The 15,772-nt window shown below is 38.1% G+C and overlaps 1 protein-coding gene across 1 annotated transcript in view; it reads right to left on the bottom strand.

The window, feature by feature from the left end:
* The window catches only part of LOC309668947 (serine/threonine-protein kinase Sgk3), a 31,227-nt gene extending 17,961 nt beyond the window's left edge, over positions 1-13,266 (bottom strand). Inside the window, exons 1-4 of the mRNA XM_082479496.1 lie at positions 13,078-13,266; positions 9,314-9,519; positions 4,522-4,605; positions 2,538-2,610 (exon numbers count right to left, since the gene is read on the bottom strand). Coding sequence (XP_082335622.1) covers positions 2,538-2,610; positions 4,522-4,605; positions 9,314-9,391 — 235 coding nt within the window. The 5' untranslated portion in view covers positions 9,392-9,519; positions 13,078-13,266. The remainder of the gene's footprint in view (positions 1-2,537; positions 2,611-4,521; positions 4,606-9,313; positions 9,520-13,077) is intronic.
* Positions 13,267-15,772: the final 2,506 nt, after the last annotated feature.

Genomic DNA, 15,772 nt, shown 5'->3' with positions numbered 1-15,772 from the left:
CCAACCAAAAAAACACAGGCAAAACTTAACATCAGTTGCTCAAGTCAAGTTTTTACATGAACAATCCCACCAAGCAGTATAATTCCATAATATATGTATGGCAATGGGAAAGTTGCAGAATTCTTCCTGCCAGCAGGCACTCAGATGTAACCATTGACGATAACTAAATAAAATGCTTTTCTTTCTGTTTTGGACATCATCTCTAACATTAAAAAAAAATAAATTAAAAATCCTCAGAATCTCCGCCCTCATCCAAAGATTAACTTTTCTTTAGCAGTATGGAAAGATACAGAAGGGATCTGAAATAGAAAGAAAGCTCTAACATGAAATAAAGTGTAAAACAGAATAATCTTGTCTATTACTACTCAGATCAACAATAATTTGATTGCAAAAAGAACATTCAACTCGTGTATTAATTTTTAAGAGATTCCAATGAATCTATCACATATAGATTACTGACAACTATTAACATTTTAAATTAAAAATAAATTTAAATTAAAAGCTGTATTTTAAATATTAGAAATATGTTCATATTATTTCAAGGATATAACCCCTAAACCCTTGTTAGGGTATTTAATAATCCCAAATTACTGACATCAAACAGGAAGGTAAATTTGCATAAAGACGCTACAGGGGTCACCAACATCAGCAGTTTCAGTATGGTGGACATACAGTGCCATCAGCCACTCCAAGCCTAGAGTTATCCATGTTGTTGAAGATAAAACACCTGCATCATCTCAGCTCAAATGTACTCTGTAATTTTCTAGTTCTGTATTCTGACTTGTTTCTAGGATTTCCCTTTGCCCCATTTTTGCAGTTAAAACAATATTAATTTTTAAATAACCAGGTGACAATAAAAACAGAGCATTTATATGACAGAGTATGTTATGACAGTATTTTTGGTAGATTTTGGGAAAAGGGATATATAAGTTTCACTCTACTGCACTCCAATGTAACAGTACAATGCTGCATACCCAAGCACGGATCGACAGAAGTAAAATACCTTTTCAACATTTGTAAAATATGAGACATTTCAGAAGCCAGTAGAAAATTTACATCAAAGCTTCAATAAACCAGTGTTAAGATAAAGAATTATTTAAATAAGCATCATGGCTCCATCTCCACCCTGCCCCCCAGCAAGAAACATCTTGAGAACTATTTAATTTCTCATGCTTCAAGGATTTCAGCATAGTTTACGGAAATTTAAAACAAGTCTGAGGACTTTGTTTTACATATATAGTTTTAATAAAGTTTTAGGATTTGGGTTTTTTTTTGTTGGTGGGTTTTTTTTTTTTTTCTTTTTTTTACTATTTAAACTCCCATTTCCTAAATTTGACTGCAAGAAATCCACCTGTACATTTGGCTGTACAGCAGACCAGAATGCATGACACCACTAGGTCTTCAGCCAGTTCTGAAAACTCCAGGGTCAGAGAAAAGGAAAGAAACAAAACCAAAACAAGAAGTCCCTGTAGACACAATACACATACAACTTTTGGAATCATTTACATCTTCTTCATAAGAGAACAACAGAGCTTGGATACTTGCATTTGATTATTTTAATAAAAAAATAAAAGGGAGTTTCATGTCAGGATCCAGATGATTAACTGTAACTGCCAAAAATTAATTTGTTTGAAAGAACTCTAAAAAAACCCAAAACAACACACCCCAAGAGTTCAACACCTTTGCTTTTCAGCAAAGGAGAAAATGAAATGCTTGAAACAGGTGCAGGAGGAGGTGAAACTAAAAACAGCCTGATCACATCAGCAAGCCAGGGGAGGGTGGGAGGTTCCCAATGACCATCAGAAAAACCCTGAATTAAAAATCGCCTGAATGAAGGGCATAAACACACAGAGCAAAAGCCTGGCCTTACCACTTGCCTTTTTATTTATTCATTGGTGTGCCCCCTAGGTTAATTCAATGCACTTTACAAGTGATTTTTCATTAGTATTTTGATGTGAACAGAGCAACCTTAATTGGGACCTATCACTGCTAACTGGATCACATCATGTTCACATCAAACAGGCTTCTGTAAGTGGAACAACAACAGGAAGAGGTTCATTTTCATCTGAACTGTACAAGGAAGCACATTTAGATATAGAGAGTTTAAAAGCATTCCAAGATAAATCCTTTAGTTATTTCTTTTTTTTTTGGGGGGGTGGGAGGGGAAGTCACACAAAGGAAGTTTAAAATTTACTAGGCATACGTTTAGAAGTCTGGGTTTTGAGTTTTGCTTTTACAGAAGAGAGATTACACCTGACAGTTCAGAATTTCCCATAATCCTGAATATGGGAGGGTTGGAAGGACTTATAGCCTTCAGTGCAAGAGAGGCACTGGGCCACTAAGCAACACTTTGCTCACGATCACAAGGCAGAATAGCTACCTACGCTAGTTCCTGTTCTTAACTGAAGCATGACTAAACTTTGGTTTAGTCACTGTTTTGAGGACTGGTGTAAAACTCATCTAAGATAGCTTCTTGTGGGCTGAAATAGATCAATTTTCATATAAAGAAACTGACAAGTAACAAGATAACAACTTACCAGGATCAAAATTATCTCCAAATATTCTTTTAGCTGGAATCTTCAGGTTCATAGTGGGAAATTGCTTCTTTAGCTGAAAACAAAACACATACAAATTGGATTGTGCTTAGACATCAAAATACCCAGAAATCATTGCATTTTGCTTATTTTCCGATGAACAGGTTGAACATCCGATTATTAGTAACTCTGGTCCTCTCTGCCACCTTCTCTGCTCATACACTTGGGGAAAAAAAACAAGCCCAAAACAATCTGTACTCAGCTTGTTTGCACCAGTCATACCGTTTAAAATTCAAATGCCATCTCTCTTTAGAAAGCTACAGACTATTGCAGCTATCTTCTGCAATATTGTCAAAATGATTTTCCACTTGCCCCAAATTAGAAAAACGCAGGCTAGAATTTCAATGTTGGTTTTATTCGCCTCTTTACTTCCTTCCTCCATCAATTCTCCCTCTTGGGTTTCTTTTTTTTCTTGCTTGCACAGAAGTGTATGCATGAGGTTTAAGATGGGTTGGCAATACAAGCCTCTGGGTTTTGCTCAAACAACATTCTTAAAAGCTTTAGAAACCACAGGTGGCCTACCCCTAAGTCAAAATTGTAAATAGATGAACAGCCTGTTTTACAATGCTGCATTTGATAATTTGATTATATTCTACACTTGATAAACTGACCAGAACGTCGTATACAAAAGCACTGAATTTACCAAAAATAAAATAACATGAGCCAAGCCTTGATTACATTTGCTTCGTCAAGCACTCCATAAGAGCAATCTTACTCTCATCCTCTTTAAGAGAATAATTTTCTAATACTGGCAATTCTTTCCTTAAAAACATCAGTATCTTTTCCAGTTAGCAGCACAAGTTCTTTTTCATGTACTATACTATATGAATTAACCAAATAGAAACAGGACTAAATGCCCTCCTGCTTACACTTTCCCAGGACCTCCACCTCTATGTGCATTAGAAAGACCAATGCTGAACAAATTTCAGCAGAACAATGCTAACCTGCTTGGCAAGAGAATGTTGCAAAGGGAACCCAATCACCAACATCCACTTTGCAGGTATCGAGACAGGGATACTTTGTTTTTTCACGTTGCTTGCAAGTCTATCCCAAGATGCAGGCAAAGCATAGTGTGGTATACCCAGGCTGACTTCAGCTCAGACCTTGTCAGACAGCTCCAAGCTCACTGCCTGCATTTGTATACCATTGCCACACACAAATCCACATACAGCGAGGCAGAAGGCAGGAAAGCCTGACTACTTCCCATAGGGGCAATGGAAGGGAAATGGAGGCACAGATAAGCAGCTGGTAATCTTTTCTTATAGGGATCACATGGGAATTATTTCTCCTTTTTGTTAATGCAAAAATTGTGGGGTCTAAACATGAAGAACTGGAGAAAAGTACGGACATCAGACACATAAAAAACTGTACATCTGAGCAAGTATTTGCCCCACTTGCCCACTATGTAAAAGGGGCAAAATCCTCTTCTAGCAACGAACCCAAGATATCCATACTTAGTTGCTGAAGAGGCCTATTTTATTTGGACCACTGCCACAAAAATTGGCCATGAAACTGCAGGTAGGAATTGCCATGACTGATTTACCAGAAAGTTTATATTAAGAAACAAGGATTTGTTCGCTGCTTTCAGTACTTCAAAGTAAAACACTTACTTTAAGAGAAATTTATCTATCTAGATGTTTTAAGTTTTGCAGTGGTTTTTACCATCACGAACAAACGCGTGTTCCAGATGTTTTGACAACCAGTAAATTGGAAGTCTCAAAGTGACAAATAAGTGGATTTTGAGTTTGAAATTCAAACAAACCAAAGTTTTAAAAAAACACCCTTTCATTTTCTTTAAACAGGCTCCTATGGTTATTGAATGCTGAGTCAAACTCAACATTGAAGGAATTAACTCAAACTGTAACACTGCAAACAAGTGTTACTCTGTCCTATTCTGGCATGACTTCATAGCTTGCCTTTTCCTTACCGTATTGTAGAGTTTATCAAACTCTGCATACCGTCTGAAGACAAACCATTCATTTCTGCCAACCGAGACCAACACTTTGTAAACCTGTAGTAACAAAAGTAAAGTTATTGCCAACAGCAAAGCTTAATAAAACCTCCCAGGTTTAATCCTGTGGTGGAAATAAGGGCAGGTTGCTAAATGTATTGTGTAAACATACTTGTTGAGCTATATATTTCTTACAGCTGAGTCACATAGACATCAACACAAATGATTAAAAGAACAATTAAGAGTCTGGTATTTTACAGGATTTTTTTTTTTTTTTTAAACACCAGGTAAGCAAAAACTAACACCAAATTTATGAAACTCCATTAAATTGGATTACTTCATATCCAACAAAAACTCCTGGCCATCAGATAGCAGTCTATAAAAATTTGCTATGAAATTTGTTAACAAGTTACATAATAAAGGAAGTAAAGCATTTAAAGACTGAAGATTCCCATCACCAAAACCCAAAGAGAAAGCACATATGGAAGACAGTTAGAAAGAAAATTGTTCCTTGCAACATCTCGAATATATATTAAAGTCAAGATCCTGGCAGATGGTTGGGGATGTAGATACAATTGTTCAGGGGGGAAAAATTGCTGCAGTGGCTGAAATACAGCACAGGCTACATAATACACAACACTGGGATCAAGGGAGGTGTAGCTGGAACCTGCTGCACAGTTCCGGCCATTCAAATCCCATGGCAGCAGAGGATCCCAGTAACTAGACAGGTTGTCAATCTTAGGGCTACAAAGATGATTAGGGGACTGGAGCATCTTTCTTATGAGGAAAGGCTGAGGGAATTGAGTCTTTTCAGTCTGGAGAAGAGAAGGCTGAGGGGGATCTTATCAATACTCATAAATACTTAAAGGGAGGGTGCCAGGAGGATGGGAACAGTCTTTTTTCAGTGGTGCCCAGTGATAGGACAAGAGGTAATGGCCACAAATTTGAACATAGGAAACTCCACCTAAACATGAGGAAGCACTTCTTTACTTTGAGGGTGGCAGAGCACTGGCACAGGCTGCCCAGAAAGGTTGTGGAGTCTCCCACTGGAGACATTCAAAACCCGCCTGGACACTGTCCTGGGCAACCTGCTGTAGGTGAACCTGCTCTGGCAGGGGAGTTGGGCTAGATGATCTCCAGAGGTCCCTTCCAGCCCTGACCATCCTGTGATTCTGTGAAATAATGTTCAAAAACACAACATCTTCACTCGCCATGACTGCATGGCTGATCAATGCCAACAAGCTTAAGAAGCAGGCCATGGACAACTTCTTAAATTATCAGGGCAAAACTGCAAAGTGCACAGGCAAGCGTAACTTTGGACACAAGATGATATTCGCCTCCTTGGCAACCTCAAAATTAAAACAGTTTTGTTCTCAAAGGAGCTAGCTGTAGAACAATGACAAAGTCAACACTTTTTACATAAAAGCACATTAAAAACCATATGAGGTCACCCAGTTCACACCATCACCAAAGCTCTTGCATACCCAACAAAGGAGAAACTGCAAGTTCAACAGTTATGGAAGCACTGAATGGTAAGAACATGATACCTACAAACTATTTGGTAAAACCCAAACCCATAACATGCCTTTGGGCTGGATTACTACTCTCAGCTACACCTATGTAATGATTTAGAGAGAGCTGCAAAGCCTGTTTCTAGAAAGGTGGTGGTGGGAGAAATCTAGCTTACTTAAATAATAACCTTTTCAAATCTAATTACTCCTAAGCCAAAATTAGTCTTAGAAAACTCCTAAAAGATGCATCCATGCCTTTTAATATGTGGATAAATAACGCAAAGCTTTAAGAAAGCAAAAAGAAAAAGAAACAGAGTTCCTGACAACATCACCACTACAATCACCACCATAAACTACCTTCCCAGACACAGACAGGATAGAGTCCAGCTATTTATGGATGCGATAGACTCCTTCATAGAAGTAGGCACTGAAATTAAAAAGCTTCAACTCTGTTTTGGTAGCTCATGCTTCTGCATTGAATACTCAATTTGTATTTAACAAATATGAGTAAAAAGGTAGGCTGTTTTCCAATTTCAAGAGAGCAAGCATTCAGGGAGTAAGGAAAATATTTATTAAGTGTCAACAAAATTAAAAAGAAAAACCTCCACAATTTCCACAGGGCTGGGGATTAGTATTATACATCACCGATCTGAGACAAAGCTTCCAGATTTAATCAGACAAAACAGCACCCTTGTAAGAGATTTCTTAATAAGCCTGTACATGATGAGGGCGCGAAGGGAGACAAGAACAGGTCAGAAGAGAAAATGAAGCCTCAGACATCAAACAGCACAGGGGTAAAAGTGAGAAATACAACACAAAGCCATTTGGCAAAACAGGCAGAAGAATGGCCCACGATGCAGCAAGGACAAAATAGCAATTAATATAGCCTAGATACAGTCCAAAACAAACAAGTATTTTGATCTTTTTATGAAGGAAGTGAATGCTGAATCTTCAAAAAAAGGCAGGACAGTGAACTAGAGTGGATATACATAGAGGCCAGTTACCATGAATTAAGTGGAAGCAAAAGAGCTTCCCCATTAGAACGTCCGAAAAATTCAAATAGGAAATTATTTGTCAAGAAAAAAAATATTGGTAGTGAATAAAATGTATGCAGTATTTAACAAAAACGAATCAAGTATTCAATAAAAGGTTATGAAAATGCTCAGGAATGAAGAGTTCATTTCCAAAGACAAAACTGTAAAGCTTGACTTATTCATCAGAATGAGGACCGCACAGACACATGATTGTTTTTAAAAATGCTTCATCAGGGCAAGTGCGAAGGGGGGAAAAAGAAGAGTTGTAAAAGCTAAGTTGCACATACTTGTCTTGTTTCCATGCCAGCATTAAGTGAGCCACTGTAAGGTTTGAGCTGGAATTCATAGTTTCTATTCAGACCAGTAAGATTCTAAAATAGTCTCAGAAGCAGTAGTGATATATACTGTAAGCGACAGTAAGGTGAAGATTACACAAAACAGTCACCTGCAGTCTTTCCTAGCCTTTATCACTTTAACCTTTCCTTTCACCCTAATGCTCTAACTGCTCTTTGTGGAAATGGCACTAACATTGCCATCAGAAAAAGACAACTATATCTACCACCAATTTCAAATATTCCCTCTTGCACCCTCCTCTCACTCCCCATCAAAAGTAGTACTGACAGGCTCCAGTCATTACAACACAGCTACAGAAGAGGAGACACAGTAAAAGCACTGACAGACACGTGCTGGAATTCACAGTTGCTACCGTGAAGTTTAGTATGACCCTCACTTCTGTTATCAAATCCTAAAATATATGTGATAATACTCAAAAGCTTGGTTGTGAAAAGAAGTTCTTGTCAAGCTGCTAATTATTCCCTGATGCAGAAAGCAGAAGTCACCAAGACAAAGTGTATCTCCACACAGTGCAAGCTGGGTTGGATTCCTTTGCCCCCTCCTCAATCCCCAATTTCTGAAGTTTCTTACTCTTGCTTGTACAGCTTCCTAAAGGGCGTGGCCAAAGAAAGTGCCTTTAAGTTGCTGTCACACAGATTTTCAGGTAAAATGACATGGAAATCACAAATGTACTACACTGGCACATTTTAACAGCAGAACTGCCAGCACTGAGACAATAAAACAAATCAGTTTTGCTCAAATTTAGGCTTTCATGAAGTTTTTCCAGGTCGTTTGCGTTTCACATGCATGCAGCACTTTAAACCATCAATAGAGTTCTTTTTCGCTTGGTCCTTTTACCAGCACACTCCTTCCTCAAATTACATCTTGATAAACTTGTAGAATCAAACAGCATTATTCTTCTCCAAGGAAGGGAGGTGAAGAGGAAAGGCAGATATATAATAACTCAAAGTAAATCTTTGTTTTATTGTGTTCTTCAGACAACTTTGTCTAAGGGTGTTTGCATTCCACATCTGAAGAGTGACTAATCCACTCAAAAAAAAAAAAAAAAAAAAAAAAAAAAAAAAAAGAAAAAAGCCTAGAGGAAGTTGCACAAGAGCAATGAAATAGTTTGAGCTTCTTAAAGGAAGTATTATGATGCTTTCTTTATATCCTAGCATAAATATAAGCAAAACAAAAATCCATGCCACACTACTTTATTTTTCAGTATGGAATGCAAAGAGTTTCCCCACAGAATAGGAAGACTTTACTTCCAGAAAGCAAGTCAAATTGGGAGGCCAAAAAAGGAAGAGGGAGGGGAATGACAAGGAGTGGAAATGGGAACAGGATATGAAAAAAGTCATAGGCATTAGAATCAGAAAACAGGAAGGAAGACAGAAAAAAGGTCTTTCAAAAATTTGATTTTTTTTTCTCTTACACAATAAAAATATAAATAATAGGATATCTATGAAAAAAATGGCCATAAAAAAAACCCCAAAACCACAAACAGACAAAAATCCCAACCAAAATCACATTTTATTCCTTTACATAATAAATGTTTCCATGAAAAAATCATGTAGGATACCAAATCTTTTTCTGATTTGGTACAAAAATGTTATCCCTGCATTTGGATACTTATGCATTTTATACGAGTAAATGCTGGTATTTGGGGGTAAAAATATCAGAAATTTCTAAAGTCAAATTATTTTTGCAGAAAACACCACAGTTAAACACTGTAAAACATTCACAACTTCTCACACTGGACTATGGCCAGTACTCACAAGAGCAAGTGAACAGATTTTCATAAACCTGTTGAAAATGATACCAAGCCTACTAGTAAAACCCTTAAAAAACAGAAAAGGCACTAATAGCCTACAGCGCTTGCATACTTACAGTAAATCTTTTCTTCTTCTCTCTGTGTTCATCAGAGCTGGGAATGCTAACACTTGGGCAGCTTTCTTTGAGATCCATTGTATGCGTTCTTTTGAAAAATTTGTTACAGGACCCTGCTTCAGGTGTTGCAATCAGAAGATATCTTCAGCAGTACTGATCCAAGATACGTAGCTTTTGTTGAGAAAATATGAATTCCATCATGTAATCTGAAAGCGAACATAAAAGGAAAATTAAGTACGGGAACACTTAACTCACAGTGCTAAAACCTGTGTGACAAGAACTTTTCCTGGCAGGAAATGCACTTTAATATGCACATATACAACCATAAACATTACAATTTTGCAAACTGTTTCATGCTTGTGGTCCTTTTTTGTTTCACCGAAATCACTCACGTTCTCTAAGGACACAAGTGCACCCAAAAATCGCTGAGTTGTGTAGACATAGTAGAAACAGATTTAGGCCCACTACAGACAATACTTTGAAGGAACAAAGATAGAGCACAGAGAAGTAATTAAAGATGACAGCCTGGTATCAGACATCTGAGAAAAGCCACTAACATATACATTTAGAACAGTTTATTTCAAAAACAAAGGTTTTCAACTGCATGAGTGTGTACCAGAGGGCATTTCAGATTTGTCAGAACATGCTAAGTGTATTTAATTATCACATCAGAGACTAAAGACAACATGAGAAAAAACAATTTTTCATATGAGTTTTAGAGACGGACACAGGTAGCATCACGTGTCTGTCTGAATGTTTACTTTCTCTATCCTCTCTTCCCCTGTATTTGACATAATTTGTGTTCAGCAGAACAGTAAGGTTGTCCACTCCCTTCAGTAGAACAGTTAGCTTCCTTGCAAAACTTCAGAAGGGCACAAGACAAGAGGATAAAGCCATCAAAAAGGCTGAGAACTTAGCACAGTGCCTCTTCACTCACTGAGGGACAGTATTCTCCACACCTGCCTTAAGCACAAGCAAATTGTTTACTGGACTCAAGTGCAAACAACGGGAACTTCAGCACTGCCTAAGAGCAGCTGAAATTAATGCTACATAGCTACAACTCTCTGTTCAGGCCTGCAGTCATCTGAAGTGTTTTAGGGAATGCAGCACAGCTTTTAGAACACTATGTGTCTGACAAACTTAAAAACACGATCAATTTTTTTTTAGAAATAGGAGACCTCAGTTCTCTTCAAAACACCCAGAAGAAAAAGGAGCGCCCAGTTCAACATTTAACTCCCTATTTTCTTTAAACAGGGAAGTATAAAAGTGAACTGTATACTTCATATCATAAACTTCCAAAAAGCACAAACTAATCCAATGTGATTCTGCTATTAGAGAGACACCCATATTTATGTTGGCACAAAAGCCAAAGCCCCTGGAATCTAGTGAAAAGACTTGTTCTTGATACCCAACTAGTCTCAGTCAGTCAATTGACTATTTATCTTGTTCACAAAAGCCAGACCACCTCCCTGGTTCAAACTTTATGTTATTATTCCTTCTGTAGCCATGTAAGTAATTTTCAAAGATATATCTGCTGACTTTAAACAAAAAGGGGCGTTTGAAACCACTGTAATCACAGCTAAGTGATAGATCATCCATACTGCAAGATATTTGGAGAATTATTTTTAGTTACATCTGCATTTACCTTAATTTGATTGTTCCCTACTCCACTGATCAGGTCATTACAAGGTTGGGCAGGGTTAAGATTCCCCTCACCTTTATTGGACTGTAACACGGCTCATCTAAGCCAGTTACATGGACTTTCAGTTTCAAATTGGTTTCTCCTTTCCTTTGTCAAGCCACCGTTAAAAGCTTTATTACAATAAGGCACTGTTCCCATTTTCCACAATTTTATACTAGCATGGGATTATGACTGTTCTTCACCCGTTGCCACATACTAAAATTAAGATCTAAAGGTTAACTGTGCTCTTCTCCATCATAAGAGGCCCACTAAAATAGTCAATAGGCACCACTTTCAGTAAGTGTTCCTCTAAACTTAGACTTTACTAAGCACTTATGTCAATCTTTAGCCACTTCAGGTCTAGTGCCAGGAGCTGACCACAAGTCCCTGTGTTTATCTGTCTTCCTGCTCATCACAGAAAAACAAGTAAAGCTTTAAAACGGATTAGGTATTCCCTGACTAATATCACTCACCATCTTTCTCCTCCTGTAAACTGACATTCATTACAAAAGTTCCTAACACGCTTGCACTCATTCTCACAAAATAGACTGTACTTCTCTCATCGTTTCCATTTTTTATTCTTGGTGTCATAGTTTTAAATACCAGTACAGGAGCAGTACGGATTAAGAGCTGTAGTCCAAAGAATATCACTTGGAAGACTGAGCTTTATTTCAGATCTGAAGTTGAAAGATCTACAGAAAAAAAAAGGAGGAAGCGTCACCCAGATTCATTCAGGAAGAGTTTATTCATCTTACTGGGGAGAAAAAGAATAAATCATCTGAGAAGCTGAACATTGCAGTTTCATATTTCTTTCTTCAAATTGTCTGGAAGATCACTGGCTGTGATTACTTTCTTTTCCTGAGGCATCTCCTCTGACTTGTGCCTGGGTCACCAACATTAAGCTGAACTGACAAACTTGGAAGAAATGCATTTTCAGTTTGTCACTAAGCTCCAGAGGATCAGAGTGTTCTTTCAATTTCTATTTGCCATGAGCATTCCAGCTCTTGAGAGCTTCTTATATCTGGACTGTAGGTCTGACTGTAGAAACACAAATAGATTTACTTTAATCTTTGCCATGCTGTAGGTTAGGAACACAGCTGTAGTTTTAGTAGCAGGTAAACCCACTAATGCTGTGGTAACTACATGAAGTAATAACTGAGAGCAAACCGTAGAGATGTATTTTCATCCACAGCTTGAAAAGTACAAACTGCAGTGTCTTGAGGGTTGCCAGATAGGAGCGTATTTAACAGATGCTGTCAGCTGAAAAGTCTCTGCCTCTGGTTATAGCTTTTCTGGTTAACTAAGAAGTATCCCCTGACCTCAACTTTGATAACAGGCACAAAGGAGAAGCAACTTTAGAAAACCAGGTGGCAAAATAAATACCCCTTAAATCACACTCAGGCACTAGTGAAAGAACACGTAGGTAATGCAAGACAGTTTAACACTGGGACTAGTGCTGTCCAGAAACAGCTAAAACTTTTAAGTTGCTGCAGTATCTAGGCCTGGAACAGGGAAAGGCACAGACAAATGCATTAGAGGAGAACAGAAGTCACAGCATCCTCCTGGCAAAGTTTCAAACCTATCAACAGCTACACTGTTCATTCTCTCCATGATGGCTGTCAAAAAGCATGCAGTGTTTTCACTGTTTCCTGCAGGAAGCAACAACAATGTCAAATTTCAAGCTGACCCTTGCCTCTGGTGAAGTAAGAGCACGGCAATAACAGAGCCCTGACACTATGAGAACATATACAGATCTACTATACCCACAAATGAAGAATTTTCTGAATACCTCACAATAAAATATTTTGTGCAACCTCCTAATAGCCACATGCAACAGGCAAACATTACATACCTTAGTGACACCCGGTAATCTCCTTTTACTCCTTTCTACTCAAATTGTATTAGAAAAAGTTTCTGAAGCTTAGTCAGGTTATTTTATTCTGTACCGAAACATTTTCTTTTCTTTTTTAAATCATAAAGGCCTGAAGATGATACCATTGTATATAAGACCCTTGTTTTGGGTGCTTACAAGTCAATCTCTGCCAAGAATGTTCAAAACTAGATTAGGAAGCCATGTACTCACCTGGTGCCTCCCCAGCTGTAGCCAAATTGCCTTAAATGCCTCTAAGGCCAGTGCAAATCAGCTATCACACTCAGTCCAACTCTGTGAGTAACACAAGGGAAGCAGAGACAAGAACAGTCAAAAAAACCCAGAAGACAACCTCTCTGCGAGCACACTTGGAAGAATCACCGGGATCCATATGCACCCATTGGAACAGAACAGACATTTCCCTACACACGAATCACCTGCCTAGAAAGACTTACTCTAGGAGTGAGTCACCAGTAAAACCAGCTGATGAAAATCCCACCCGAGTGTCACCCCAATTACAGAAGGAACCTGCATATGCAGAATCAGAAAGCAAGATACAGGAGACAGTCCTATTTCTTGCTATAAACATTGCTCTATTTCCTCTTACTTTAGAGAAAGTATCATCTTTTGCATACTTTTCATCACTTCCTCAGTCTTCTCCACAAATATCCTGATAATGACTCAACATACCACTGGACATTACACAACCCTTGAAAAAGCCAACTTTTTCTCAACTGCTGTATGATGAAATAGAGTGTCCCACTCTCTTATTACTAGACAAGCAGCTGACACAGGAAATGAGAGACAAGACATTCAGAATCCAATGCAACAGAAATACAGGCTGAGGAGAACCAGGGACTGTAGAAGTCACATGCTTCAGAAAGAGTCAAAAGCAAAACAGATTGCTAATCTGTAAAGACAGACAGATGGCCAGAAGCTGTTGAATAACTAGGTTCTGAAGAAAACGCGTTTCACATAGGCCATCCTTTTAAATACTACAAGCATATGATTTTTAATACACTAAATATCAGTGTAGACCTCTAGAAACATTACGGCTGAAGAAAAAGGACAGCACTAACCAAAATACTCTGGCCAATCCTTGACTTACCTCCACACTCCCTTCTAACTACAATTTGAGAGTGGAATTGAGAATTCAGCCATTGGTATAAAGGAAAAAGCCTGCTCCCTGTTTACACACTCACCCACTACCTTGCAGTTTTAAAAATCTTTAGTATCAACATTATGGAAAGCAAACCACTACTCTGCAGCAATGGGGGCAAAGTCCAATTCAACTGATGCTTTCTACTCATAGAAAAGGATAGCAGCTAAAGTGAAAACTCAACCAAGGGAAAGAAAGAAGTAACTCTCTTTTGTCTCAATCAAATTGACTTTGGAGAAGTCAGGCAAACATTTGCTTCCCCTGATTCTACTGTACCCAAGAACACCCCATCTGCCCCACATCCCAAAATAAGCTCCATTAAATTACTCTAACTAGCATATAACAACATTCATGGATTGGACTGGATCTACTTGCCACGTTTATTATATGACAGAACATGGGTTCTTTACTGTGGTAAGCAAACCCTGAGTAGCAAAGTGTGTCTAAAGAATAAATACTGTCAATAATAAAAGGCAACTGTCTCTTAATCCTGAACATGGGTCCATAATAATTTCATCTTTAGCCTGTGTCCATAGTATCTGGAAAGGTCACTATGTGCCTCAGATGGTATGCCTTACACAAACAGTAGAGCACTTAAAAAATTTTAAAAAAATCAACTTTGCATTACACTTGCTACCTGCACATTTCTTGGCCTGCTTCCTTGGCCTTCCTACACACCCGGTCCAATTAAAGTTAAATGTAGACACCTAAGGATAGCACAGATCAAAAGCTGCAGCAATAGCACTGTGAGCTACTTTCAAGAGGTCCTACAGACAGCTGATACCAGCCACTTGCAACATAGTCAGTTCTACATAAGAGGGCAGTCAGGCTTCAGTAAACACAAAGCAAATAATCCCAGCCTCATTTTGCCCTCTTGACGAAGATTAAGCAAAAGAACCCTAAATTCCAGTTCCATATATACTGCACATTTTTTTACATGACCTTCAACAAAAGTCACTAACTGTTCTCCCACTGTTTCACTACATAAACACAGGAGAATTCTGAACTATTTAAGACTGATGTTATCGCTAATGCATCGAACATGGAGAGTTACTGGATTTTATGTACTACAATTGGCAAAAGGATAGAATCCATGCAGCCGAATACATCTGGATTTTAAAATAATTAAATATGTAAATCCAAGCTACAGTTCAGAATCCAGAAAACACACTTTTGAAGTCTGTGCTCTACAGACTTCACAGCTGCCTAAAACCATAAAACTGCCGGATAATGAAACGGCAGCAACTTAAATATTGGAATATATATATGGGCAAGTAAGAGCCTTTAGCAATATCCAAATTGCATGCCCAGTTCACCACCACTTGATTTCTCATGTTGCATGAGTGCAACTACAGCTAATATTTTATGTCCATTCTTCAAGGACAGTTTACAAACTCCTGCAGGTAAGAGCATACGTTGACCTCTCACATATTTCAGTGCTGCACAGAGAATAAGGAGGTATTTCAATTCTGTAAAAATTCACAGAACAGTTGTTTATGTACATATAACAGAATTCCCTGCAGTAACATCAGATGTGGTGAAGCTGTAATTTATAATCAAAGGTGGGAACTGAGGTTGGAAAGCAATTCTAACACAATTCATCATCATCATGTAACCACTAGTGACTACTTCTTCAGCTTTAAAATTGTCAAGATTGTTAAGACAACCAGCACTTCTCACTGACACGTGCAAGTTAAAAGATATTTTGAGACACTTGTTTAGGTCAGAAATACAGTATGTTTAAGAGAC

Source organism: Vanellus vanellus, assembly GCF_965231255.1.
Source record: "Vanellus vanellus genome assembly, chromosome: 2".
In the NCBI taxonomy this organism is placed as follows: domain Eukaryota; kingdom Metazoa; phylum Chordata; class Aves; order Charadriiformes; family Charadriidae; genus Vanellus; species Vanellus vanellus.
Note: the sequence above shows the minus strand (reverse complement) of the source record. Positions and strands in the feature narration are given on the sequence as shown.